Source organism: Geotrypetes seraphini, chromosome 12 (genome assembly GCF_902459505.1).
Source record: "Geotrypetes seraphini chromosome 12, aGeoSer1.1, whole genome shotgun sequence".
Lineage (NCBI taxonomy): Eukaryota > Metazoa > Chordata > Amphibia > Gymnophiona > Dermophiidae > Geotrypetes > Geotrypetes seraphini.
Window position 1 is genome coordinate 112,234,964 of NC_047095.1, and position 26,986 is coordinate 112,261,949.

The 26,986-nt window shown below is 44.9% G+C and overlaps 1 protein-coding gene across 1 annotated transcript in view; it reads right to left on the reverse strand.

Moving 5' to 3' along the window:
* The window catches only part of ATP13A1 (ATPase 13A1), a 149,078-nt gene extending 124,280 nt beyond the window's left edge, over nucleotides 1-24,798 (reverse strand). The window contains exons 1-3 of the mRNA XM_033916037.1: nucleotides 24,459-24,798; nucleotides 10,584-10,673; nucleotides 8,286-8,476 (exon numbers count right to left, since the gene is read on the reverse strand). Coding sequence (XP_033771928.1) covers nucleotides 8,286-8,476; nucleotides 10,584-10,673; nucleotides 24,459-24,740 — 563 coding nt within the window. The 5' untranslated portion in view covers nucleotides 24,741-24,798. The remainder of the gene's footprint in view (nucleotides 1-8,285; nucleotides 8,477-10,583; nucleotides 10,674-24,458) is intronic.
* Nucleotides 24,799-26,986: the final 2,188 nt, after the last annotated feature.

The window sequence follows — 26,986 nt, forward strand, 5'->3', positions numbered from 1 at the left end:
TCTACAAGGAAGACTGTCTTGATAGTGAATCCATCAAGGACACCTGCTCCAGAGGCTCTTAAGGCGGGGAAGCTAGGGAACGGAGAACATCAGACAAGGGAGGCACAAAGGAGACCTCAGACGAACCACGCCCCTTAGAAAATGAACCATGTCTGGATGCACTGCCAAAGATCCCCTCAAAGCAATGGGGCCCAGGCAGGACAGACCTGCAATCTAAACCCATAGGGAAGCCTCTGCAAGGCCCTTTTTCAGGCCATCCTGCAGAAACTCTAGCACCCAAGGAACTAAGGGAGAAGAAGGATCCTCCTGACAGCTGGAACACCAAGCCTGGTAGCACCGCCAAGCTTTCATGTAGGCTGCAACCATGGACTTTGTTTATTGTGAAGCAACATGGCTATCACTGCAGTAGAATAGACATGGGCTGTCAAGGCCATGTGCTCAAGAACCATGCCGTAAGACCAAAGTGGTCTGGGTCTTGCAGAGCAATTGGCCCCTGTGTAAGTAGACGAGGGTGAAAGGGCAATCGCAGTTCCCAGCCCTGCCGAAGACGCATCAGGTCAGCATACCATGGCCGTCTCCACCAATCAGAAGCCACCAAGATCATCGGCCCCTGTGCTCTGCTATACTACACAACAGACACCCTATTATGGGCCATGGAGAGAAGGCATGAAGAAGATCCTCCTATGACAGGACTGAACCACAGCATCCAGGCCGTTTCTGTCGGCCTCACAATGACAACTGCAAAACCGATTGTCCTTCTTGTTTGCTGCGGTCATCATGAGGTCGAACACTGGTCCCCCATCGGTGCACTATGCATTCGAATGCTCTATGGGAGACTTCTCTCCAGGGTCCAATGTCTGGCGACTGAGAAAGTCTGCCTGAACATTGTCGATGCCTGCCAAGTGAGCCACGGACAGTGCTACCAGGTGTCTTTCCACCCAGGCAAAAGAGCAACCGAGCCTCCTTGCTCAGGGAGGGACTCCTCGTGCCCCCCTACCGATTGACATAAGCCACCGCTGTGGCATTGTCCTAGAACACTCAGACATCTTGATGATGGAGACAACCATGGAAATGCAAGAGGGCCAGATGAATTGCCCTCAGTTCCGGGCGATTGATAGACCACTTGCGCTCCAAGGGCACTGAACAGCCCTGCACTGGAACAATCAGAGAGACTCACGGCCATTGACAGTCACTCAATCTGAAATCCAGAGCGGGAAGCCCTTGGCCAGCGATAAGGGATGCAACCACCATACCATGCTGCTGCACCCCGCTGCCATCCAAGGCAGGAGAGCAAGCAATGGGTCCCATTGCGGATTCCATCAGGACAAAAGAATCTCCGGCAAGGGACGCAATCTGGCTCTGGCCCATGGAACTACATCGATTGTCACCACCATGAGCCCCAGGACCTGGAGATACTGCCAGGCCATCAGGGTCTGAGTGGCCAGACGTTCTCTGATGACTTTCCAAATCTTCTCTTAACAGGATATGGGAAGGAACATTTTGTTCTGTCCCGTGTGAAAGTGGACCCCCAGGTACTCCAAATCCTGGGTGAACTACAAGTGACTCTTCTGAAGGTTGATCACTCAACCCAGTGAACCACCTGCTGAACTTCCTGGATCCCCTCGGTCCGAGAGGGAGCTCTGATCAGCTAATCGTCCAGATATGGGTGGACTAGGACACCCAGAGAGTGGAAATGCGCTGCCACTACCACCATCACCTTGGTGAAGGTCCTGGGTGGCGTCGCCAATTTGAAGGGAAGACCCGCAAACTGAAAGTGCTGCTCCAGGATGTGAAACCGCAGAAACTTCCTGTGCACCGGAAAAATAGGGAAATGAAGATACAGTCAAACCTCGGTTTGCGAGTAACCCTGTTTGCGAGTGTTTTGTAAGACGAGCAAAACACTCAGCAAACTTTTGATTCACAAACCGAGTGTTGACTTGATTTGCAAGCACCCCCCCCCCCCCCGATAACCGGCATCGCTTCCCCCCCCCCCGCTCGCAAAGGACCCCTCGCTCCAATCAGCACCCCCCCCCCACCGCGTGAACCGGCCCCCCCGCCAGTATAACTTAAATTTACCCACCTCCCCGTCTAGCACCAGCACTGGCATCGGCACGCAGGCAGAGCTCGTGTGCCTAGAAGATCTTCCGGCTTCCGGCTTCGGTTCATAGATAAAGCGCGCCTTTGTCCCGGTGCGCTTTTGACCTGACACCTCCGGCGAGAGGGAGAATAGAAGTCCTTGAGCATGCGCAGATGCATGCTCAAGGCAGGCAGAAGTCGGAGGTGTCAGGTCAAAAGCGCGCTGGGACAAAGGCGCACTTTGTCTATGAACCGAAGCCGGAAGATCTTCTAGGCACACGAGCTGTGCCTGCATGCCGGTGCTAGACGGGGAGGTGGGTAAATTTAAGTTGTACTGGTGGGGGGGGGCGGTTGGAGCGAGGGGGCCTTTGCAAGCGGGGGGGGGAGCGATGCCGGTTATCGGGGGTGGGGGGTGGGAACGTATCAAAGCGAGTTTCCATTATTTCCTATGGGGAAACTCGCTTTGATAAACGAGCATTTTGGATTACGAGCATGCTCCTGGAACGGATTATGCTTGTAATCCAAGGTACCACTGTACACCTTCGTGAGATCCAGGGAGGCCAGAAACTCCCCCAATGCCACTGAGGCAATGATGGAACACATTGTCTCCATGCAGAAGCAGCACACCATCAGTGTCGCATTGACCGATTTGAAATCCAGGATCAGTCTCCAATCTTCGGAGCCTTTCTTTGGAACGATGAAGTATATCGCGTATCTCCTATAGCCCAAGTCACCCTATGACTTGATTGCTGCAAGATCCAATGGTTTGCAGACCATGGCCTGCACCCGAAGCACCTTCTTGAGGTGGTCTGCAGGGGAATCTAGAAAGTACTCGGAGAGAGGACGGCGAAACTCCAATTTGAGCCTGTTGTGCAGTACCTCCAAGACCCAGTTGTTGGATGCAATGGTCTCCCATTCCACTAGGATAGCCAACAGCCGCCACCTGATTCATAGGAGAGAGGCTGGATGCCTGGCGTCAGAGCTGTTTCTTAGGAAGGGTTGCTGGACATCTATTTTAGGACTGCTGAAACAGGGCCTGGAGGACGAAGGGTACCTCTGCCCTGAGGCAGGAGGACCGACATATTGGTGAAGACATCGAAAGGGATGAAAATTAGAATGCCCTGAACACCTGGCAGGACGTGACATGTTCCTGGACAAAGCTTTGGGTTTGTAGTCTTGTACACTTGCTATGAGGTCATCCAGACCCTGGCTGAACAGAAGCTGTCCCTTAAAGAGCAACTTGCTCAAGGTGGCCTTAGAGGAGATCACTGCCTGAACCACAGCATCCTCCACTGAAGAAGCGTACAGCTTGGCGAAAACTTTCAATATGTCATATAAGGCATCATATAAGGAGATGAGAAAGTCCAAATCATGCAGCACCACAGTGTCAGGGTCACGGCGTAATTTGGATTGCCCCACCCCAGCAACAAAGGACAAGGCTGTCGTCATCTTGACACCAGCTACAGCCGAATCAAAAAGGCATTTAAGGATGAAATCCACATGCCTGTCCTAAACATCCATCAGGACCACCCCGCCATAAGAAGGGAGGGAAGTACGCTTGGTGACCTGAGTCATAGCTGAATCCACCTTCAGAGAAGCAAAGCGCTTGGCAAAACTGACTGCCAGGGGATATAGCCTTGCCAAGGCCCGAGCACATTTCAAGGGACCCTCCGGGTTATCCCAAATCTCCAACAGGATGTGAACCACATTGGGGTTATCAGGAAAGGAGGCAGTTAGCGGCCTCTGATCACTTATGAGAGAACATTCTGATGGACTGGCTGATCCAGCTGAAGTTTTAATTCCTACAGAAATTCTGTAATGAGGTCCTCCAGACAAACAGGTTTGAAGAACCTGCATACTGTGGAATCATCAGCCAGGTCCCTGGAACCATACGGATCCTGATCACGGAGCTCTGCCAAATTTGCCACATCTATGGACACTGCCAAACCTCCCTATGAAAGCAGAGGAATGAAGAGAGTGCCTGACGCAATTGCAGGCATCATTCTTTACCACGCCGGGGTTCCCACTTGAAAACAAAGTGAAAGACTCAGGCCCAGCGGAGGCATAGTCCCCACAGATGGCCCAGACATTGGTGGGGTGACCACAGGATGGACTTCTTAATTAAGTATGCCTGATAGAACATATTCACAAATTCTGGGGGAAAAAGATCTCCCACAGCGAGCCGTCCTGTGCGCCTCTGACAGAATGCTTGTAAGACTTATGAGGCTTTTCTTTGGAATTGTGCTTGAGTTTCACCAATACACTGCCAGCGCTCTCTCGCTCTCTCGAGTCCCCAGATGTAATATTCATGGAAATTGGGGCAGAAGGCTCAAGTCTCCCCAGAGGTGGAAGGCACCACATCCGTGCAAACTTCGCCCCCTCGCAGGTCGCAGTGCACATGGAACACAGCTGCGCATATGCAGAAGGAATCCACTCTTGATTTTTTCTATGATCCTCCTACTTCACTGGGAGCTCTACTGCTACCTGCAGTTAGAACTCCAGAATTCAAGAGCTCTATCAAAATTATGTGAAGGACAAAAATGGGAAATTTCCTAAACAAATCAACTGTTCTGCTCAAACATAAGAACACTTGAGCACTCAATGAATAAGCAACAGCCAACAGAAGCATCAAAGATTCTCAGGTAGTACCACTGTAGAGACTATAAACATATTATACAGACTTCTTTAGGACCCAAAGGACTGACTGGCATCCAAAGATATAAGACAGTAGGCATGTGCAGGAAGGACAGGACGGGGGTCCAGAATGACACACCTATCTACTGGAAAAGATATGATCAAGGTAAGGACATAATCTCTTTTTCCAGTGCAATAGGTGTGTCATTCTGGGTAAGCGGGACGCACAAAAGCAGTCCCAGAAAGTTAGGGCAGGCTGACTGTGCCAGCCCATAACACTGTGGATTCCAAGGCAGAGTCATCTCTTGCCACAATGTCCACCCTGTACAATTTTGCAAATGGGTGTAGAATGGACCAAGTCGCAGCTCTACAAATCTCTGCTGGAGAGCCTGCCCTAGCCTCAGCCAATGATGAAGGAAACTTCTAGTCGAAAACGCCTTAGCAGAAACAGGAAACTGTTTTCCACAGATAATGTAGGCTGATGAAATGGCTTTATGGATTCATCTGGAAATCGTAGCCTTTAGAGACAGGCTTAGTCAGCACAAACAGATGGTCATTGAGTCTAAATTTGTTGGTGACTTCCAGGAAACAAAGAAGCACTCTTCTCACATCCAACATCTTCAAATGCAGTCCTGTTTCTTAGAACCGATGGACTGGAATTCAGATAATCGGACTTATTGATTAACATGAAACGCCAAAACCACCTTCGACAGAAAAGAAGGAACAGTTCATAGGGAACCCCCAGTCTCTGAGATTCTAAGGAAAGGCTCTTTACAAGAAAGAACCTGAAGCTCCAAGACTCGTCTCACTGAGGTCACAGCTAACAAAAAAAAATGCCCAAATGTCAAGTCCAAGAAGGACACTTCTTCCAGTAGCTCGAATGGAGCTTTGGTGAACTATGTCAAGATCTCAAGAGGGGGGATGGAGGTTTGTTCAGTGGTCTGATGGAAGCCAGGGAAACACAAAGGATTGAACCCTCACTCCACAACAAAAGGAGGAGGAGGAGACAGCAAAAGCTGGTTGTGTGTCCAAAATCAGTTCATGCAGAGACTCTAAAAGGAGATCTAGCAAAGCAATGAGAATCCAAAGTGCCAGTATATTTCCCTGGCCCCTTGTCAGGGAAGGAGCATTTATAAACAGTAAAGGAACAGTAAAATTATGCTCATCATCAAAATCCCCTGTAAACAGGTCTCCCAAGACCCGAACAGTGGCAAACTGAGAAGCAGATATGCCCTGAGAGGCTACATCATGATGAGGCAATTCCGATGTGCAGTGGGAATGCGGAGGAGGAGTACGGCTCTTCCGAAACGCTTTTCACATAAAATTCACAAAATCTGAGAAGAAAGCCTTACCAGGGCTTGAGGAGTCACCCTATGATGACACTACTTTGTGTTTCGTGGACTGCAGGACGTCCGTGACCTTTTGCATGAAACATTCACAATTTCCAGTCCCCAAAAATAGAGAAGGCCGCACAAAGTGCTTGCCGTCCTTTTTACCAGCTGAGCAAGTAAAGGAGAGATTAAGCTGGCCTCTCCCACCTCTCCTGTCTGTGCGGCGCGGCATGTGGCACAAGGAAGTTCCTGAAGCACAGAGCTTGCGCAATCATTGCATGAATCTGGGGTAAAAGAGCCCAAGGACTCCATCCCAACCAGTTATGAGACTGAAAGTGAAGTTTTGTAAGTGCAGGGAACTTTAGTAAAAAAGATCACTAAAAATCCAAGATGGCCGCCATCAAGATTTTCACACCTAAAAACGCTAAAATAACTAACTTACAAAAGTAAAAAAATTGCCAAATTTAATATTTTGTAGGAGGGGACCTAGGAGAACATGCAGGAATCTTAAAAACTTGTTTTTCACACAACACCCACCCCTTAACAGCCTTACTCACTGTAAACTGTGCTAGCAATGTGCTGCAGCCTGCCTAAGCTCTTTACAGTAGCTAGAAAGGAAAAGAATCACTGCCTCATGCTGAGATGCTCCTCTTCAATGCTGATTTTCAGGCTGCCAGTCAGACACGGCGTCTGACCGCACCTCCACCCCCACGGACCAACAGATACGCTAGCAGAAAAGGGAGGTAGAAAATGCAGCTGGCACCCTGCAAGACACCACTGAGCCTCCTACGGATGCCAAACAACTTGCACTCAAACCCATGCTAAGCAGTAGGTGATAAGGTAAGCGGGGACAGCCCCGAGCTTGGGATTGGCCTGTGGGCTATAGACCTTAGTCTGCTTCTTCCCTACGCTATCCTTTACATACGTTTCGTGAAAAAACAAAAAGTGAACAACTAAACTTAAATACAAAAAGTGAGTGAAAAGCTCACGAGGTGGGGTGTCAGATATGACCAATCCAAGCAATAGTGCTTTCAGAGGTCTAGCAGTTCTTCATTCATCCCCCTCTGTCCTCATATATATAGAGTAATTTTTTTTTTTTTTTTTTTTTTTTTGAGTTTTTATATTCATATGTGTCTTCTTTTATATACCAATTTTTTATATATATATATATTCATGTGTGTATTCAAAAAGGTCTATCTTATAAGTGGTGAATGTCGGAACATAAGACATGCTCTATCAATGCCTATCATGAATTGAAGATAAGTTCTTATAAGATAGACCTTTTTGAATACACACATGAATATATATATATATAAAAAATTGGTATATAAAAGAAGACACATATGAATATAAAAACTCAAAAAAAAAAAAAAATTACTCTATATATATGAGGACAGAGGGGGATGAATGAAGAACTGCTAGACCTCTGAAAACACTATTGCTTGGATTGGTCATATCTGACACCCCACCTCGTGAGCTTTTCACTCACTTTTTGTATTTAAGTTTAGTTCTTCCCTACGCTGGCAGAGATGAGAATAAAGGTGAGAAGTTCCGAGCATTTAAAAACAACAAATAAAATAATAAAAAGGAGAGAGAGGAACAGAAACACTGGTTCCAGCACACGTGCAGAAGGGAAAAACTGCAGGTGGCAGTAGAGCTCTCAGCGAAGGAGGAGGAGCACAGAAAAAATTGGGAGAGTGTGGCGCAGTGGTTAAAGCTACAGCTTCAGCACCCTGAGGTTGTGGGTTCAAACCCACGCTGCTCCTTGTGACCCTGGGCAAGTCACTTAATCCCCCCATTGCCCCAGGTACGTTAGATAGATTGTAAGCCCGCTGGGACAGAGAGGGAAAACTGCTTGAGTACCTGAATAAATAAATGCATGTAAACCGTTCTGAGCTCCCCTGGAAGAATGGTATAGAAAACTGAATAAATAAAAAATAAAAATAAAAAAAGTTGATACCTTATGCATATGGTTCATGGCTTGTCTAGAATGACACACCTATTGCACTGGAAATATGAATTATACCCTAGCACAGGATAGCTCTAATGAATATGCATGGAGCAGATTTGCATGCCTGTCACCTTCATTATATGCAAATCTTTCTCATGCATATTCATTAGGGTTATCTCAAAAACCCCACTGCCCTAATCACACAGGAATATGTACTCCTCACTTCACAAAACTGCCACTCCCTTTACATGTGGGCCCCTTTCATTACTCAGATACTCACATACAGTACACACCTGTTTGTTCCATATTTCTTTTCAGCAACTCTGATTTCAGCATCATCCTGGTAGCCTTTTGCAGTCTGGTAGTAGGATAATGGATACTCTACAGGGAATGCCACAGGAATAAATTCTTTCTTCTCATTATCCTCGTGATAATACTTTATCTTCTGAAACTCAAAGGAAAGCACTTCTCGACCATCTCCTTCCTACGAAGGAAGAAAGCACAATAATCTTGCAGCCCCAGGATTAAAAAGCATCCTGCCTGGCAGTTTCCAGCACAGAGACCAAGGTGGCAAGGAGAAGGGTAAAGAAAGACATATTGCATGAGGGGGGAAATACAGACTACATGAAAGATAGAAAGAGGAGAAAAAAAAATATACCATATATACTCGAATATAAACCGGGATTTTGGGGTCAAAAAAATTGGCCCAAAAATGGGGTCCCGGTTTATATTCGGGCCAGTGCCCCCCTCCCAGAATTATTGCAGAATAAATTTTAGGACATGACTGGTTACAAACAAGAAGCACATAGAAATAAGCATAACAAAGTACAGTACTCCCCTGATATTCGTGGGGGTTCCATTCCAGGAACCTCCGCAAATCTTGAAAAAACGCGAATACGGTAGTTTTGAAAATCCTGAAATATGTGCAATGTAGCGTCCTCTCCTAACGCTGCCCCTGGGAATGCTTCCGTAAAAATACAGAAACTGTAGGGTAGGCCGTTTTCGATAAGATCTTTTGCCTGGCTAAATAACCATCTGCACAGGTAAATTACTTTTTTGAACATTCCCTCCCCCTCCAATAGATGCACACTGCCTTTGCTTTGAAAAGACTTTACCTCCACTTTCTATAAAAGGCAGGAGAGGGCAGCCTTAGCGCCGGCGAGTGAAGGAAATCATTTGCGGTATGCTCCGACCACTTCTTCCTGCTGATGGTAGATTTAGCATAAGAGGATGATCTTCACTGCTTTTCGGAAGGTCATCAGTGATTCCACTGACCTTATCTGTGAGGGCAAATGGTTCTATAGCCGAGAGAGAAAATGGCTGTAGGAGTGTTTGCATGAGGTTTCCATCTGCAGAGACATTCCTGGAGGAATGCTGAGTTGTCGCTCTGTTTCAGAGCAAAGGAAGTGGTTGGGGGTGTATGGGCGCAGCTTGGATGCTATGTAGGAGGGGGTTTGTGGAGGAATCTTTTGTGGGTCATTACAAGGGCCTTGAAGGCGCAGCACTTGTTGACAGGTAGTCAGTGGTCTGCGGAAGTTGAGGTTATATAGGAGGCAAATTGCTAAATTTTGAACTCGCTTGAAGCTGCTAGGCACTTTGGACATGGAAGGAAAAAATGATGATGCAAGGTCAAAGGACTCAATGGTCTGGGGAGATCGAGTAGGTAGTAACCTGAAAACCGTATCGATACTCCCATTCCAAGAAGAGGCTGAAAAGTGCCCACAGGCCCAAAACAAAAAAGTTATCAAAAATTAAAAAAATTTTATATATAATGAAAGAAAAGAGAAATAAATGACAAAAATGATGGGAAGGTACATAATACATGCATTTAGAGAAACTCTAAGAAAAGCTTCTCTGCAGAAAACTAAGAACTGATGGTCCTGTGAGCCAACGTCGGGCAGGAAGGCAATCATGCATGCATAGTATGGGCTGTCGAGTTTTTTAAAGTGACAGTACACTTTTACACTATCCATACCGGGCTCCTTGGATGACATCACCCACATATGAGAATGTGCTGCCTGCTTGTCCTCGGATAACTGTATCACCAGCTTGTAATCTCCTCATTCAAGCCAAGGTTCCTCATCCATACACACCCCCAAGAGGACCCCAATCTTCCAACCCACCCACCCCCACCCAACTGCTCTGGTGTCCAGTGAAGTGGTTCTCATCTTTTTTATTTCAGGGTACACTTTCAAGCTCAAGAGTTCTTACACGAGCTATTTCCATTTTTGAAAAGGCTGCTCATTGGCAGAATACTAGGAAGCTGACTGTTGAGATGATATTCACCAAGACTGATTCAAAGATACATCATACTGTATATACCCCTGATGCAGGCATTAACCAAAACATAATCATTATTGGTTTTGTTTTAGAAACAGAAGATATAAAAGATGTGTTTTTTTTATAATCAAATTAACTCTATTCATCCATTTTAATGGTTTTGTTTTTGGCTGGTCTCCACACAAAGTTTATGTGCAAGCGCTGCCTCTTCCTTGTTTTCTGGTCCTTCTTCTGCCAGCAGGAATCCCAAAACACCTTTCCGGAACACCAATAAGTAAAACTGTCTCTCTGAATATAAAGTGTATTCCTACCTTGTTCCGATGGAGCAATACCAATTCTGCAGAGCCATTGTTTGGAGTTGGCACTACTTTAGCCAAGGTGGCTTTGGAAGAATCAAGTTCCTGAAAAAAAAATTACACACACAATAAGAATCCATAATTCAAACAAGAACTGGATTTTGGTACTGCATGGTTACCATTTCTTATACTTCAAATTGTATGGAGGACTGAAAGCTATCAGGGACACCATTATCAATATCTATCTATGTATCTGTACTATGGACACAAGGTTTTCCATCCAGGCAGAAACAGGAAGTTATGTCATTGGGAATGAACTGTGACAAAAGGAAAGCACGGAGAGGTCGCAGGCAATCCCCTGCAACAAAAAATGGATTTGTCAGCAAGACTGAAAGTGAGGGCAACATTGGACCAGTGTAGACAGAAGGGGGAAGACATGCTGGGCCAAGGAAGCCCCCTGAACCAGCTATTTTTCTTTTAAGTAGAACAGGTAGGGGGGGGTTCAAAGTTAAGTGTCAGACTGGTGAAAAGAAGGGAGGTAAAAAGGAAGAATTTATGGGGCTGGAAACAGAGAGGAGTTTAAGTTAAGTTTAAGTTTATTTGTTCTTAATGAATTGCCTATTTAAATTACTAGGCGATGTACAACATAATAAAATCTAAGAGAAAGGGAGAAAAATTGTACATGGGGTGGTGTGGAGGAAGGAGGAAAGAGATACTTGAAGGGAGGATAGTTGGGAATAGAAAAGAGAAAGATGGTGGATCTGGGGGTGGTGCAGAGGGATCTGGGATGGGAAGGTAAGGCAGTTGGAAAGAGAAAGGGAGAGAAGGTAGACCTGGGGGGTGAGGGGGATGCAAGGAGAGATATGGGATGGGAGGGAGTTGGAAACATAAAGAAAATTGGACCTGGGGGTGGAAGGAAAGTAGAGAGAAATGTTAGGTCTGGGGATGGAAAGAAGAGAGAGATGCAGCATCAAGGATGGAGGGAAGAAGAATAACAGAAAAGAGAGTGAGACATGTTGGACCATGAAGAGAGATAGACCAATGGGAGGGCAGGATGTCACAACCCTAGCACTAAGGTTCGGCTTGTGCCAGGGAAGGCTCCTCCTAGCCCTGGCGTGGCTTTTACCCGGGCTAACCAATGTGATGGGTTAGACAGAAAGAAAAAAGAAAGTTCCGATTTTCCATTTAAAACTCAGGTTACAAAACCCTGGGGAGGAGAGGGATGTGGGAAGAACAGCCTGGGGCAGAGGGAGGTGCCTCATACAAAGCAACTGCCTAAGAGTCAGAACACAAGCTTAGGTAATTCGCAGCAACTGGGCCCAATTAGAGTCCCAGGAAAATCCCAGCAACAGCTACAGGCTGCCCTTCCCCCTCACAGAACAGGGCGTGGTCGCCTCAGTGCTTTAGAGGCAGCACTGAGAAGGAACAGGTTAGTCTACCCTGGGGCAGCCCAGGAAGAAGGTGCTCAGGACCAGTCTCCTGAGGCCCAAAGGAATCAGGATGTTGAAATGGTAGAGGCAGCCCCTGTTCCTGAAGCCAGCCAGCTACCAAGCCTGGAGCCCATGGAGTTCTTGGACGCTTCCATGGAACCGGATGCCATAGCAATGGATATGAGTTAAGTACAGTAACTTTTTCTTTTTGGCTGTGCTTGACTTGATGAACTTTGTTTTTGCTGGTTTTGTTTTCTTTTGAAAACCTGTATGCACCTGTGGGAAGCCTGCTGAGCAGTGCTAGGCTCAAGGCTACAAAGGTGCTAGAATCTGGTAGCATTAAAAACCAGGTTCAGTTTGTTTATAACATTTTTACCTTTTTGCCTTTTTGGTGGCTGATTGTGGACTATGTTATGAACTGTGTGAAAGGGATAGTAGTTGGGGAGAATCCACACAAGATCCTTGGGTGGGATTGTGGGGCCATTTGTGGCAAGTATATTAGAGAAGTGGATTCGACTACTCCCCTCCCCCACCAACTGCTTATGAAGTTGGTTGGAACAGGCCTGTTGCAAGCCAGGCTTAATTGCACTCTTGCATACAATTTGGAAGGTCTAATAGTCTGAGTCTTACCATGCTTAGAATCACAGGATTATTAAGACTAGACTACCAGAGACTGTTGCAGTGCTTACCTGTTAATACCTGCAAGGAAGGTGAGGGCTTGGTGGTTTTACAGCCCGGATGTTTTTTTTTATGTTTCTTTTTTATTCATGAAGCACATGATCTAAACCCCAGCTTTAGGGGACAAGGCACTCAATAAATTGAGACTGGTTTATATAAGAACTTTATTGTTCCTGATTTGTTTTATTTTATTGATTAAAAAACAGCAGGACCTCCAGCGTCTCCTGGAGGCACGTTGGGCACAGGCTATTCTGGGCGCTGACCGGGGCCATCGTTCAAGCCGGCACCGGCGGTGCCACAAGGAGGAAAGAGAAGTGGGATAGGAAGATGCTAAGGAGAGAAGGAAACGTGGTATAGCCTGACAAGAGTGGAGAGAGAGAGGGGGATTTCCAAAGTAGAAAGCCATGTGGAAGAGGTCAAAAGGGCGATGACAAGATGATGAGTGAGAGAACAGTGAGTACAGTGGTGAAAATGTGGTAATGGAGAGTGGACAGAAAGAAACAGGAGGCTGGGAAAGGAGTGAGATGGGAAATGGGAGGGCTAGGGACAGCGAGGAGATGAAAATATAAAAAGAAGGGTGAGATTTGCAAGGACAAAGGCAGAAAAGGTAAAAGGAAGGAAAGCTGAAAGGGAAAAATCAATATGTTGGAGACAAGCATGGTGAGGGAATGGAACAAGAAAGAAGCCTGAACTCTGAAGAATTTCTTAACATAACAGAAGTGTTTATTTATACACCGCAAAATGCCTTTCAATTCGATGCAGTTACAGAAAAGTAGGTACAACAAAGAAGAAAATGTTTTAATATTAAAAATTAACAGAACCATTTGTATAAAGTAATAATAATAATAATTTTATTTTTCTATATCACCGACACCCAAAAAGTTCTAGGTGGGTCACAGAATAAAGAGGAATGGACATTCCAGTGATGATACAAAGCACACAGAAAAGCAGTACCATATTTCAATAGTGAAAAATACAGTAAGAAACTAAGACATGGTAATCAATCAAGTAATTAATTTTTTGAACAAATAGGTCTTAACCAATTTTCTAAAGGTGCAATAAGATGCAGATTGTTGAATCAGGTATTCTAACTTGAACTTTACCTGCTTGATAAGCCAAAGATCGATCAAAATATTTTTTATAATGGCAATTTGTGGGATTAGGAAAAGTAAATAAACCAGTACGCCGAGTAGGCCTAGTTGAACGGTACCATTCAAAATGAGAGAGGAGATATAGCGGAGCTAATCCAAATAACATCTTATAGCAAATACAAGCAAATTTGAAAAGTACTCTTGCTTCCATTGGCAACCAGTGCAGCTGACGGTAGTAAGGGCTGACATGTTCCTGTTTTTTTAATCCGTAAATTAAACGGACCGCTGTATTTTGGATTAGCCTTAATCTTCCTAAAATGGTTTTATAAGCTCCCAAATCCATAAAAATAAAAGGCTAAGCGCGCATGCGCTGTCAAAAATCCGTGAGTCCTGGTGGTGTGAGCTGTGCTTCTGTGCCAGTGCTCACGGTGCCTGCGCTAGCGCGTGTGCCAGCGACTCCTCCCTTCCACTGACGGTCCTCTTCAAAGCGGCCTGCTGAGGTTCGCCAGCCACTGTAGCGAACCTTGCAGGCCGCTCTAGCAAATCCAGGGAGGCGAAGGCGGGACTGAGGCTGCAATCGTCAGCGGCTGCTGCTACTCCTCCAGCTGCCTAGCTCCTCTCCAGCCCCGGCTGGCAGCCCCCTCTGCCCAGTCCTCTCTGCTCCGGTGGCCCGCGCAGGAGAAGGAGCGGATGAAGCAGGGAAACTGTGCAAAGGGAAACAAAGGGGTTGACGGGACGGGAAAGGGAAAGGGAGGGGGAGGAAGCCGAGGAATCTCTAGCACCCATTAATGTAACGGGCTTAAAGACTAGTAGTTTATATTGCAACTAGTCTTTAAGCCCGTTACATTAACGGGTGCTAGAATATGTATGTGTGTGTATTTCTTTCTTTCTCTCTCTCTCTCCTTAGCCTGTTTCTGTATTTATTTATTTCTGTCTTTCTTTTTCCTCGGCGGTCCACCACCACCCCTTGCCTGCTCCCCCTGTCCATTCTCCTTTCCTTTTTCTTCCCCTGTATCCACCACCACCCCTTCACTGGTCCCCTTATCCAGCAGCAGCCCTTCTCCCTTTGTTTTAACTCCCCCCCCTGTCCAGCAGCAACTCTTTCTTGCTCCCCCTGTCCAGCAGTAGGCCTCCCTTCCTTTTTTGCCTCCCCCCGTCCATCAGCACCTCTTTCCCTGTCCAGCAATACCTCTTTTCTGTTCCCCCTGTCCCACAGTAGGCCTCCCTTCCTTTTTTGGCCCCCCCGTCCCTCCCCCGTCCATCAGCACCTCTTCCCGTGACCAGCAGTACCTCTTTTCTGTTCCCCCTGTCCAGCAGTACCTCTTTTCTGTTCCCCCTGTCCAGCAGTAGGCCTCCCTTCCTTTCCCCCCGTCCATCAGCACCTCTTCCCCTGTCCAGCAGTACCTCTTTTCTGTTCCCCCTGTCCAGCAGTAGGCCTCCCTTCCTTTCCCCCCGTCCATCAGCACCTCTTCCCATGTCCAGCAGCAACCCTTACCTCCACTGACATCTGCCTAAAGCCGCCGCGGCCTGCAGGCACCTACAGCCTCTGCAGCCTGCTCCCACTCCTTCCTCGCCGTCCGTCCGTCCCCCGTCCCCCCCCCGGGAAGCTTCGTTTCCGGCTTCGGCAGCCTCCTGTCTGCGGGCTGGCCGCCCGCGCTGCAGCTCCTCTCTTGATCCCCGCCTGGTGCGGTTCGAGAGAGGAGTCACGGCGGGTGGGTGAGGAGGGTGAGAAGATCCTGGCAGGTGCGCCTGTGCCCCCCCTCCCCCTCTGAATCAGCGGCAGACTGCAAACCGCCAAATGCGCTGAAGACGACCGCTGAGAAAGCTCCACAGTCGCGCGCCTTCAGCCACTGCATGCGCCCTGAGGTTTATAATGTTGCCACAGAAGCACACCTCAGGGTGCCAGCGCTCACGAATTTTCAAGAGCGCATGCGCCTCTAGCATTTTATTATTATTGCAATAATCAAGAATAGATAAAATTAATGCTTGAACTAGTAATCTGAAAGAAGTAGGGTCAAAGTATTTTTTGATGGAACGCAACTTCCATAATGCAAAGAAACATTTCTTTTCAAGCATATCAGTATGCTCCCCCAGGGTTAAATGGCGGTCGAGTACGACTCCTAAAATTTTAAGAGACGAGGCTATTGGATATTCTTGTCCTCTTAAACAGAGTTTTTTTATCTGTAATTTTATCGTTGGGACTAGCCAAAAAGAATCTGGTTTTTTTCAGTGTTTAATTTCGATTTAATGGTCCATTGTTCAATCTGATTTAGGATATAAGTAATCTGATTTTTTATTTCAGTGGTAAAATAAATGGAACATAGCGTTTCCCTATCTGTCCCAGATTGGGATCACAATTTTGCTAATGTGCCTGAAAAGTATTGGTATGAACTATAAGTATGAAGTAAGATTAATTATAGGAAAAAAAAAGCACGGCCTGTAACAAAGGCAGAAGAGTAAGATGGATAAACATAAAATATACTAAAACGCCAGAGATGGAACCAATAATTCTTCCCTGTAAATTGTGTCAGAAAATGTTGCAAAATATAGCCTGCTCTCAGCAGCAGTGGACAGCTAAGCAGAGTTTCATAGTAACTAGTTACTGGTAAGCAGTGAGTAGGAGATAACCGAGTCGAGCTCCTTTTGGTTGATGACCCGGTCTATAAAATTAAGTTTTAGTTTAGTAAGATTTACCTCTTTGCGGATGATACCAAAATCTGCAATAGAGTAGACACACCGGATGGTGTGAATAACATGGAGAAAGACCTGGTGAAGCTTGAAGAATGGTCTGAAATTTGGCACCTAAAATTTAATGCTAAGAAATACAAGGTCATGCATTTGGGCTGCAAAAACCAGAGGGAACAGTACAGTTTAGGGAGGTGAAGAACTTATGTGCATGACGGAAGAGTGGGATTTGGGTGTGATTGTATGTGATGATCTTAAGGTGGCCAAACAGGTTGAAAAGGTGACGGCGAAACCTAGAAGGATGCTAGGTTGCATAGGAGAGGTATGGTCATGCAGAATGTTTATTTGATTTGATTCAATTCCCTCTTTAACATATAGTGCAACCCCCCCTCCAATTTGATCTACTCTATTCTTGCAAATATAATTTGTACCCAGATAATACAGTATCCCATTGATTGTCCTCCTTCCACCAGGTCTCCGAGATGCCTATTATATCTACCTCATCATTCAGTGCTATATACTCTATCTCTCCTATTTTATTTTGTAGGTTTCTTGCATTTGCATACAGACACTTCAAATTGTGGGGTTTTTTCCTTGTAATTACAGGCTGCTGAGATGACAGGGAAAATTTGAGTCTTTTACTCTGCCTTCCTCTTAAACTTTCCTGGCTTTCTTTCACCATTATTGAAATCTCTCCACTGGGACTCCCTAAATATCCTGTTTCAATAGTATCCTTCAGCTATTCATACTGAAATTGCTGCAAATTTGACAGTGTAGTGTCCAGTGCAAGGATAATCTATGATAAAACTCTGATGTCTGTATCTACTTTTGCTCTGGAGCTATAGCAGCTGATAAATTATAAGGCCCTATATGGTGAGTTAATCAGGCAATAAACCAATCATTTCTTATTTTTCAGACCCGGGCAGACCTCTCAACCCCAGTCACTCTTTTCCTTCCCATCTGTGAAAAGATAAGAGATTCATCAATAAATTCTTATCCTACCAAGCAGTTTCTAAAGATCCAGCATGGAGTCATCTGGTCCGTTCTTCTACTTCATACATGCATTTTAGGAAGCTCCTGAAAACTCACCTCTTCCCCGAACCCGACGACCCGGTTTAAAATTAACCCTTGTTGACCCAAGACTCGACAACTTTCACTCAGCGTCTTACCCCATCACAAACCTCAATTTTTCGTTTATTGTTTTTTATGCGTTTGTAAAACTGTATTATTCTAATTTGTTAAAAATTATTGTTCCTTGGTGCTTTTTATTATCCTGTACACCGCCTTGAACCGAAAGGCTAATACGGTACATAAATAAACATTTATGTTATAAACTGGTCATCTGTCAAGACACATTGCGACAGTTTTAAGGCACACTTTATGCAAATGTTAAGCGGCCTTTTGCATTCATGATGCTCATACTAGCACTAAAACTAGCTTAAAAAGTTGTGCTAGATTGCCCAAAATTAGCATTTTTCATTAATTATTATCAGCTTTATCAGCAGCTAAAAATTACATTTTATTCACTGCTGTGCATGATGCTACCAGCACCCAGTAAAACAAGGGGGGGGGTCTAGCTCAGTGACTACTGCAGGGGTGTCAAAGTCCTCCTCGAGGGCCACAATCCAGTCGGGTTTTCAGGATTTCCCCAATGAATATGTATGAGATCTATTTGCTTGCACTGCTTTCATTGTATGCTAAAAGATCTCATGCATATTCATTGGGGAAATCCTGAAAACCCGACTGGACTGCGGCCCTCGAGGAGGGACTTTGACACCCCTGGACTATTGCAACTAAGGATATGATAACTTGGGAAACTCTTTTTTAATGCTGTGCTAGTTCTGCATACAAATTTTGAACAAAATACGAGACATTATGGTGAAGAGCTTTTTTTATTTTATTTTAAACCACTTGGGGCCGCAAACCAGTCGGGTTTTCAGGATTTCCCCATGTTTTCCATAATGGGCCTGCAATTGTGGAATTCCATGCCACAATATATTAAAAACGAAAAAGATATTATACTTTTTAAAAAATCACTAAAATCTTATCCTTTTAAAGATGCTTTTAACATTTAATCATATTATAAAATATGCTCTAGTTTCAACCCCTTCAATTTCCTTTTGTTTTTGCCTTGATTGTTTATTTCTTCTAAGACAAAATTGTAACTTTTCCTCCTTTCCTTCTGTCTCACGTCCGTATTTTATTGAAGAATTTTTGTTAGTTTTTTTGTTGTTATATGACATGCTTTTATTAAATGTTGTTCATTGCTTAGTAATTCAAATAGGCGATTCATCAAATGTTAATAAAAACTTTGAACTTTGAAAAAACTTTGATGAGATCTATGGGCACGCGCTGCTTTCAATGCATATTCATTGGGGAAATCCTGAAAACCCGACTGGATTGCGGCCCTCAAGGAGGGACTTTGAGATCCCTGGTATAGAATGATCCCCAAAGAAACTGCTCTGGCATCTAACTCGGTGATTCTAAACCTTTTAAAAAAATTTCAGAGCACGTTTTCAAGCTCACATGATTCTCCATACAATTTAACAAGGTTATCACTTACTAGTCATGAGCCACTGGCCATACAACTGTGACGTACCAGAAAACAAACCAACATACTTAAGGAAAGGACAGGTAGAGATTTAGAGACCCTAATAGAATTTAATACATAAAGCAGTAAAACAAGACCGTGCTCCCCAATGCACATGTCCAGCCTGTCCTACTCTACCTCCCCATTGAGAAGATAGCCAGCCTGTCCATTTATTTGCCTCCTTTTTCCTAATGCACACTACCACCTCTTTCTGCTCCCTCCACATAGAGCCAGCACAGACGTCTTTCTCTCTGTTGTCCCCAGCCCCCCACAATTTATACAGCCAGCCCATCCAACTCTCTGCTCCCCAGCCTCATGTACACTACCAGCAGCAGTAGTAGTACCACCTTTTTCTGTCCCACAGTGTCACACATTTCAATCCTTCCCACCACACATACATGAGATGGGAGGAAGATTACTGGACTTGCACAGGGGTTATTCCATGTCAAGTGATCAAGGGCTCCCTGCATGACCATCACGGATTTTGATAAAACTTTATGCACAAAGTCCCACATGTATCAAACGAACTTTGGTAAAGTTTTAGTTTCGCCTGTGGAATATTCATGGAGATATAGCCATTTGTTTAACCCCATACTGCAATGACATACAGTACGACAGTGACATTCTGACAACTTTGAGACACAATATCTCACGAGCTATGTTTCCAAAAAAACTGAAACTTAGCTACCCTGCATAACTTTTGGAGCTCTATTCAGTGCTACCAATAATAATTTTTGTCGAGCACTGAGTGAATGGCTGAATTACAGTAAACTTGGCCGAAAAAATTAGTGCTCCAAAAAAAAGTCAAAGTTTGACATTACTTAGCTCCCACAATAATTGAGTAATAAATGCGAAATTTGGCGCATAATGTCTCAGTACAACGTTGTTTTCAAAAGTACAATTTCAACCTCCAAGCTCTTTCCATTAGTTTACAAATTAAGTGTAAAGTTGCTAATTTGTGTAAAAAGGCCAAAAATAGGGTATTTTCAGCCTGCTTTTACAGAAAAATACCTTTCAGAAACTCTTTCAAATCAGTCTCATTAGAAAGAGCATATTTCAAACCCCCTAGAAAAGTGGGCTTCATTTTTCAACGCAGGTTAACAATGCCCGAAAAAGGGGGACAAAGTTGGGAGATGTAACCATGGCAACGGCCTACGTTTCAACTTACAATTATGTCACTTTTCACACTGTTTTTCCCTGTTTATTTTTACTCAAGCTTTGGGTACAATTATAGTGTTCTTAATTAATGATTATTCCTAACTAGAAAATGAGGTGATAATTTTGTTGCATGCAGATCACAAATTACAACTTGTTTTCTTTTTCAGATCCACATTATTATTAATTCAGTTTAAAATGGATACCAACGAATTGATGCCAACAAAGTGGACTTCACTTCGGCTTGGGAACCATATAATATACCCAATTTAGGCTTGGGAACCTAGGATAAGACACCCTAATCATTGGCTTTGGAACCAGAAGATACCAACAAAAGGCTTTGGAACCTTGACAAAGAAACCAAATGCGAGGCTTGGGAACCTGGACGAAGTGGCCCACCCGTGGCTGGTATTGCACAGCTATCAGGCGTGACTCCTATGGCGATGGGGTTGCCAGTTCAAACTCTTGAACTGGTAGTGACAATGTCACCATGGACCAACGCAATAGAGTAGTAGTAATACTACGTCAATACAAAACTGTAACAATAAAAAATGACAGAACTATGTTGAAATAGAGGTTGTTGCCGTGGCAACGTCTCCCAACTTTGTCCCCCTTTTTCAGCCATTGTTAACCTGCGTTGAAAAATGAAGTCCACTTTTCTAGGGGGTTTGAAATATGCTCTTTCTAATGAGACTGATTTGAAAGAGTTTCTAAAAGGTATTTTTCTGTAAAAGCAGGCTGAAAATACCCTATTTTTGGCCTTTTTACACAAATTAGCAACTTTACACTTAATTTGTAAACTAATGAAAAGAGCTTGGAGGTTGAAATTGTACTTTTGAAAACAACGCTGTACTGAGACATTATGCGCCAAATTTCGCATTTATTACTCAATTATTGTGGGAGCTAAGTAACGTCAAACTTTGACTTTTTTTGGAGCACTAATTTTTTCGGCCAAGTTTACTGTAATTCAGCCATTCATTCAGTGCTCGACAAAAATTATTATTGGTAGCACTGAATAGAGCTCCAAAAGTTGTGCAGGGTAGCTAAGTTTCAGTTTTTTTGGAAACATAGCTCGTGAGATATTGTGTCTCAAAGTTGTCAGAATGTCATTGTCGTACTGTATTTCATTATGGTATGGGGTCAAACAAATGGCTATATCTCCACAAATATTCCACAGGTGAAACTAAAACTTTACCAAAGTTCGTTTGAGACATGGTGGACTCTGCATATGAAGTTTCATCAAAATCCGTGATGGTCATGCAGGGCACTTTCCAAGAATCTGATCACTTGACGTAGGGGAAGCAAGAGAGATCGTGTACCCAAGGAGAAGAAAAAAGAAGTGTGAGAGAAATATCACTGTAAACTTGGCAAAATAAGAAATAAAACAAAGATGCAACATCTGCCACTGGGAAGGGCAGAATCACTTTTGGTGTGCTTCCCAACCAATTCACCACAACAAAAAAAGCCCCAGTGGCTAATAGCAAAATGCCAAACCCCATAGTCACCCCACACTCCTTCCCAAGCACACATTCAACAAGACAGGAGCAATGCCCACTCATTCCTACTGCCACACCGACATCTTCAAAAATACTGGAGGCTAACCTGTCCAATAACGAAAGATTACGGTAGGTTCTTACCTTTGCTAATTTTCTTTCCTATAAATACACACTCCATTCCTGTACAAGTGAGTTATGCATCCCATGTCACAAGACTGCTTGTAGGAAGCCTCATTTACATAATTTTTCTTACCCTGGGACTGCCCTCTGGTCTTCAGTTTGTGCAAAAGCAGACAGTTACATCTGTAGAGGATACTGACAAAAGGGAGGGGTACAGGAAACTCCCCGACAAACAAGTCTAATCTGCTCAAAACATGAAATTTCATAACAATCACGAACAGGTTATCAAACAGTATAAACCTGAAAGCAACTGTGCTATAAGGAGACACAGCCTGCACCAACAGCTAGGGAGCCCCAAGACAAAGTGCAAAACATGTTTCTATCTTACTCTTAGAAAGGCTGGTCAAGAAATCTTAAGTTCAGCTTACTAATATTTATCAAGGCAGACAATGGATGAATCAGCAGCTCCCAGGGCGGGTTGCAGAATCAGTGTGTGGATTTACAAGAAAGAAGATAGTCAAAGGTAAGAACCTAATCTTTTGTTCTTGTACAATCCCACTCTATCCCTGAGCAAGTGGGAAGTAACAGAGCAGTCTTGTAGAATCAGGGTGAGACTGATGAGCCTGCTGCCAAAACAGAAGAACTGAAAGCAACATACTGCTTGGCCACCACATCAAATCTGTAAAACTGTGTAGAAGTATATAAGGAGGACCAAGTAGCAGCTCTGCAAATCTCAAAAGAAATCGTCCATAACTACCTGTGAGGAAGAAACGCCTATCAGAGGTATCAAACGCAAAAATAATGTACGATGGCCACTAAACTAAACCTTAAGTTTATATACAGCATCCTCTCCATAACTATAGAGCTCGGCACAGTTTACAAGAGCTTAATATAGGAAGGAACAATATAATGGGGTTGGAGGTTGAGTATAGGGGGGAAGAGATCATTACATTTTTGTGAATAGCGTAGTTTTCAGGTGCTTTTGGAATAGTTGGAAGGAGCCCAGATTCCGTAGTGGGGCAGTGAGATTATTCCAAAGCCCTGTGATTCTGAAGAAGAGAGATTTCCCCAATTTTCCCACATAGAGGATACCTTTTAGTGAGGGGAAGGATAGTTTAAGTTTTTGGGTGGACCTGGTGGTCTCAGGACTTGAGGAGTTCCAAGATAGTGGAATTAGGGGAGGGAATTAGGGCCACTAGCCATGCAGGCAGCAAAACTAGACCATCAACTCTCCAATCTACTGATCACGACACCAGACTACAAAACTTTCAGAAGAGAAATCAAAAACCCTGCAATTCAAGAAATCCATCAAGACAAACTAACACAGCAGGAAGCATTTCAATTTCCCGAGATCCTACAACCTTCTAACGAAATTATCTTCTTGTAATAATCCTGATACATTGTCCACAAACCCCTGAAGTAACCCACTCTACTTTGTAACTCTCCTGAAAATGTCCAGATAACATCTTGTGTAATCCGCCTTGAATTGCAAGGTAATGGCGGAATAAAAGTCACTAATGTAATGTAATAGATGAGCCCTCACAGAAAGAGGGGGCTTCTTTCTGACAGCAATATAGACGTCAGAACTGTGATTGGCTGATGAAAGCAGCCTCCTGATTGGTCAAAATAACCCATGCTGATTGGACAGTCTTAATCCAGTTTTGAAGCATGATCTGTAAAGTTACAGTTCCTCCTCCGAATCTGCAGTTTCAGTACCTGCCAATTCGGTTATTTGCGATATTTTTTTAGAAACACTGCATCCTGGACCTTCCCCAGACCTTACCTGGTGGTCTAGCGGCGACGCAGGGCAGGATCGATCATCCTACGCTCCTGCCCCCCCGTGCAGAGCCATCATCAAAATGGCTGCCGTGAGTTCCCGTTGTAGTCTCAAGACTACAACACGAACTCACGGCAGCCATTCTGATGGCAGCTCTGCACGGGGCAGGTGCGTAGGAAGATCGATCCTGCCCTGTGTCACCACTAGACCACCAGGTAAGGTCTGGGTAAGGTCCGGGACACAGGAAACTCTTATATCTTGGCATCCCAAGTCCTCTAAATTTTCTTCACACTTCTACCTCTAACCCTCTATTGTAGTTCCTTCCTATTTCGCCTACTATAAACCGCGTCGAGCTCTACGAACGTGGAGATGATGCGGTATACAAACCTAAGGATTAGATTAGATTAGGACGTTGGCGGATCAGAGCCAGTTTTAAAAATTATCAGTGATTTTTCAATATTCATGAGCCGGCTCTGCCCCTAACCCCCGCAAATATCGAGGTTCTGCTACATAGCAGCTATGCTCCAGTATCAACAAAATTGTAAAATTAGAAACAAAGTGATCTTAAAATTTTGATTCTAATAGCCAAATGTATCCCATATAATGTGGTACACAGATAATATATTGGGTCAACAAAGATATATATATATAATTTTTTTTTTAAAAAAAGGTCAGAAAGTTAGAAATGCAAAATTTACAAGTGGTTCCAGACTTTTGCACAGCACTCTTAAGTTTCAAAGAGAAGACAGACAGACAATGGACAGAAGAGACAGAGAGACGCAGTGTCCCAGGGTTCTAGAACCGTCTTTTCACAGTGCAGCTGTCTAAAAGCGATCATTGACAAAGCCAGCACATCCGGGTCTCTCACCTTGCTACAGGTTAGCCAGGCGTGCGCGTGCACGGACCAATGACCCGAGAGCGCCGTGAGGACGTGCAGGATGCCGATCGCCACCAGTGCAATGAGCGCGGCTTCCGAGTGCTCCGCCAGGGCCCCGCCGGGCCCGCAGCAGGCCCAGAGCCAGGCCGGGTAGAGGCCGCAGAGGAAGGGCAGCACCGTGCCGTAGCAAATCCAGCGACGCCGGCGGTACAGGGTGACCGCCTGCACGAGTTCGTCGCCGCAGCGCACCCCGGAGCCCGCCGCCGCGGCCATCTTCGCCCGGCGTCCTGACGGCGCTGCCACTTCCGACCACGTCACCGTTCGTTCTTGACGACCGCGCGCGCTTCCTGGACGACCACAGGTTCCGCTTTTTTTTTTTTTCTTTCAGAACGGCCGCGAGCGCTTCCTGTGAAGTTGCCCGGCCGGTCGCAGTTGCTGCTGCTCGTAGGAGACGCCTTTGGGGGGGGGGGGGTGACATAGTAACATAGTAGATGACGGCAGATAAAGGCCTGAACGATCCATCCAGTCTGCCCATAAGTTATACTCATTAAAAAATGTAACATAGTAGATGACGGCAGATGAAGACCCGAATGGTCCATCCAGTCTGCCCATAAGTTATACTCATTAAAAAATGTAACATAGTAACATAGTAGATGACGGCAGATAAAGACCCGAATGGTCCATCCAGTCTGCCCATAAGTTATACTCATTAAAAAATGTAACATAGTAGATGACGGCAGATGAAGACCCAAATGGTCCATCCAGTCTGCCCATAAGTTATACTCATTAAAAAATGTAACATAGTAGATGACGGCAGATGAAGACCTGAATGGTCCATCCAGTCTGCCCAACCTGATTCCATTTAATTTTTTTTTATTTTTTCTTCTTAGCTATTTCTGGGCAGGAATCCAAAGCTCTACCCGGTACTGTGCCGAAATCTCCGTTAAAACCTACTCCAGCCCATCTAAACCCTCCCAGCCATTGAAGCCCTCCCCAGCCCATCCTCCACCAAACGGCCATAGACAGACACAGACGGTGCAACCAGTACTGGCCTTAGTTCAATATTTAATATTATTTTCTGATTCTAGATCCTCTGTGTTCATCCCACGCTTCTTTGAACTCTCTCCACCACCTCCCTGGGGAACGCATTCCAGGCATCCACCACCCTCTCCGTAAAGTAGAATTTCCTAACATTGCTCTTGAATCTACCACCCCTCAACCTCAAATTATGCGCTCGAGCAAAACAGGGAAGGGGTAAAACGCGGACCTTTAACGTGCAGTCCTTAAAAATCTGAGGTCCGTGCCACTTTTAGGCTTCTACCTGTCTGTCTCCGGATCACTCGCTGCAACCCGACCGAGAAGCTACGACCGTGTTTCCCCGAAAATAAGAGACTGTCTTATATTAATTTTGGGCCCAAAAAAGGCACTAGGTCTTAATTTTTTTCATGTACAGCGATCATTTCTCCCTTCCTCTCCTCCACCCCAATTCTTCCTATTTCCTTTCTCTCCCTCACATATGCAGCAGCATCTTTCCTTCCCTTTCACCTGTCCCCTTTCTATCCCTCCCATCCCCCCTGCTAATGGCTGCGCACCCCCCCCTCCTGACCCTTTCATCTCTACCATCTGAACCCTGACCGCAAGCCAAAATACCTGGAAACAAACGGCAGCACAGGCTGCATCGCGGCCTGCCCTTCTCACATCCGGGTGTTCCTCTGCTGCATCACTGATGATGTAATCGGCGACGCAGCACGAAACGGCCGGGCATGAGAAGGGCAGGCCGCGATGCAGGCTGTGCTGCCGACGCTGCCATTTGTCTTGTGGTCGGGGTTTGGAAGGGAGAGATGGAAGGGTCGGCGGGGGAAGCGCTGCTGCCGGCGACTATGGCTTATTTTCGGGGGTAGGGCTTTTATTAAGACCGACCCAAAAATCATGCTAGGGCTTATTTTGAGGGTAGGTCTTATTTTCAGGGAAACACAATATCGTTTTAAATGCGGGTTCCAAGTTTAAAACTCTATTTCTCTGCCAGGCACCTGCAAATTTGTTTAGGTTACCAGACAGCAAGAATCCAACAATGACTTTATACCACATCTTCCATCCAGTGACTAATCCCCCCTATTTGCAGAACATGACCTGACTTCGCACACGTTACCAATTATTTCATAATCTTTGACTCTGAAGTTTGTGCAAGTTGACTCTCCCACGCAGCTTCAGCAATAGTTTCATAGTTTATTAAAAGTTTGATTAAACGCTAATCATAAAATTTGAAGCGTTGTACATTAAAATATAAAATAGGGTATTTACATCAAATAACAAACAAGACCTAAAAACATACTAAACAAACTTGACGTGGGAGGGCAAAATAACACGAGGAATAAAGAGAACTACAATTTGTAAAGAAAAGAGAACGAAAAAGATAAAAAACAAAGAGGAAAGTGTGTGTGTGGGGGGGAGGAGGGGAATTTATTAAAGGAATAACGCGGAGCATTATAGTCTCCTGAACTATTATTGCCCTTGTGCTC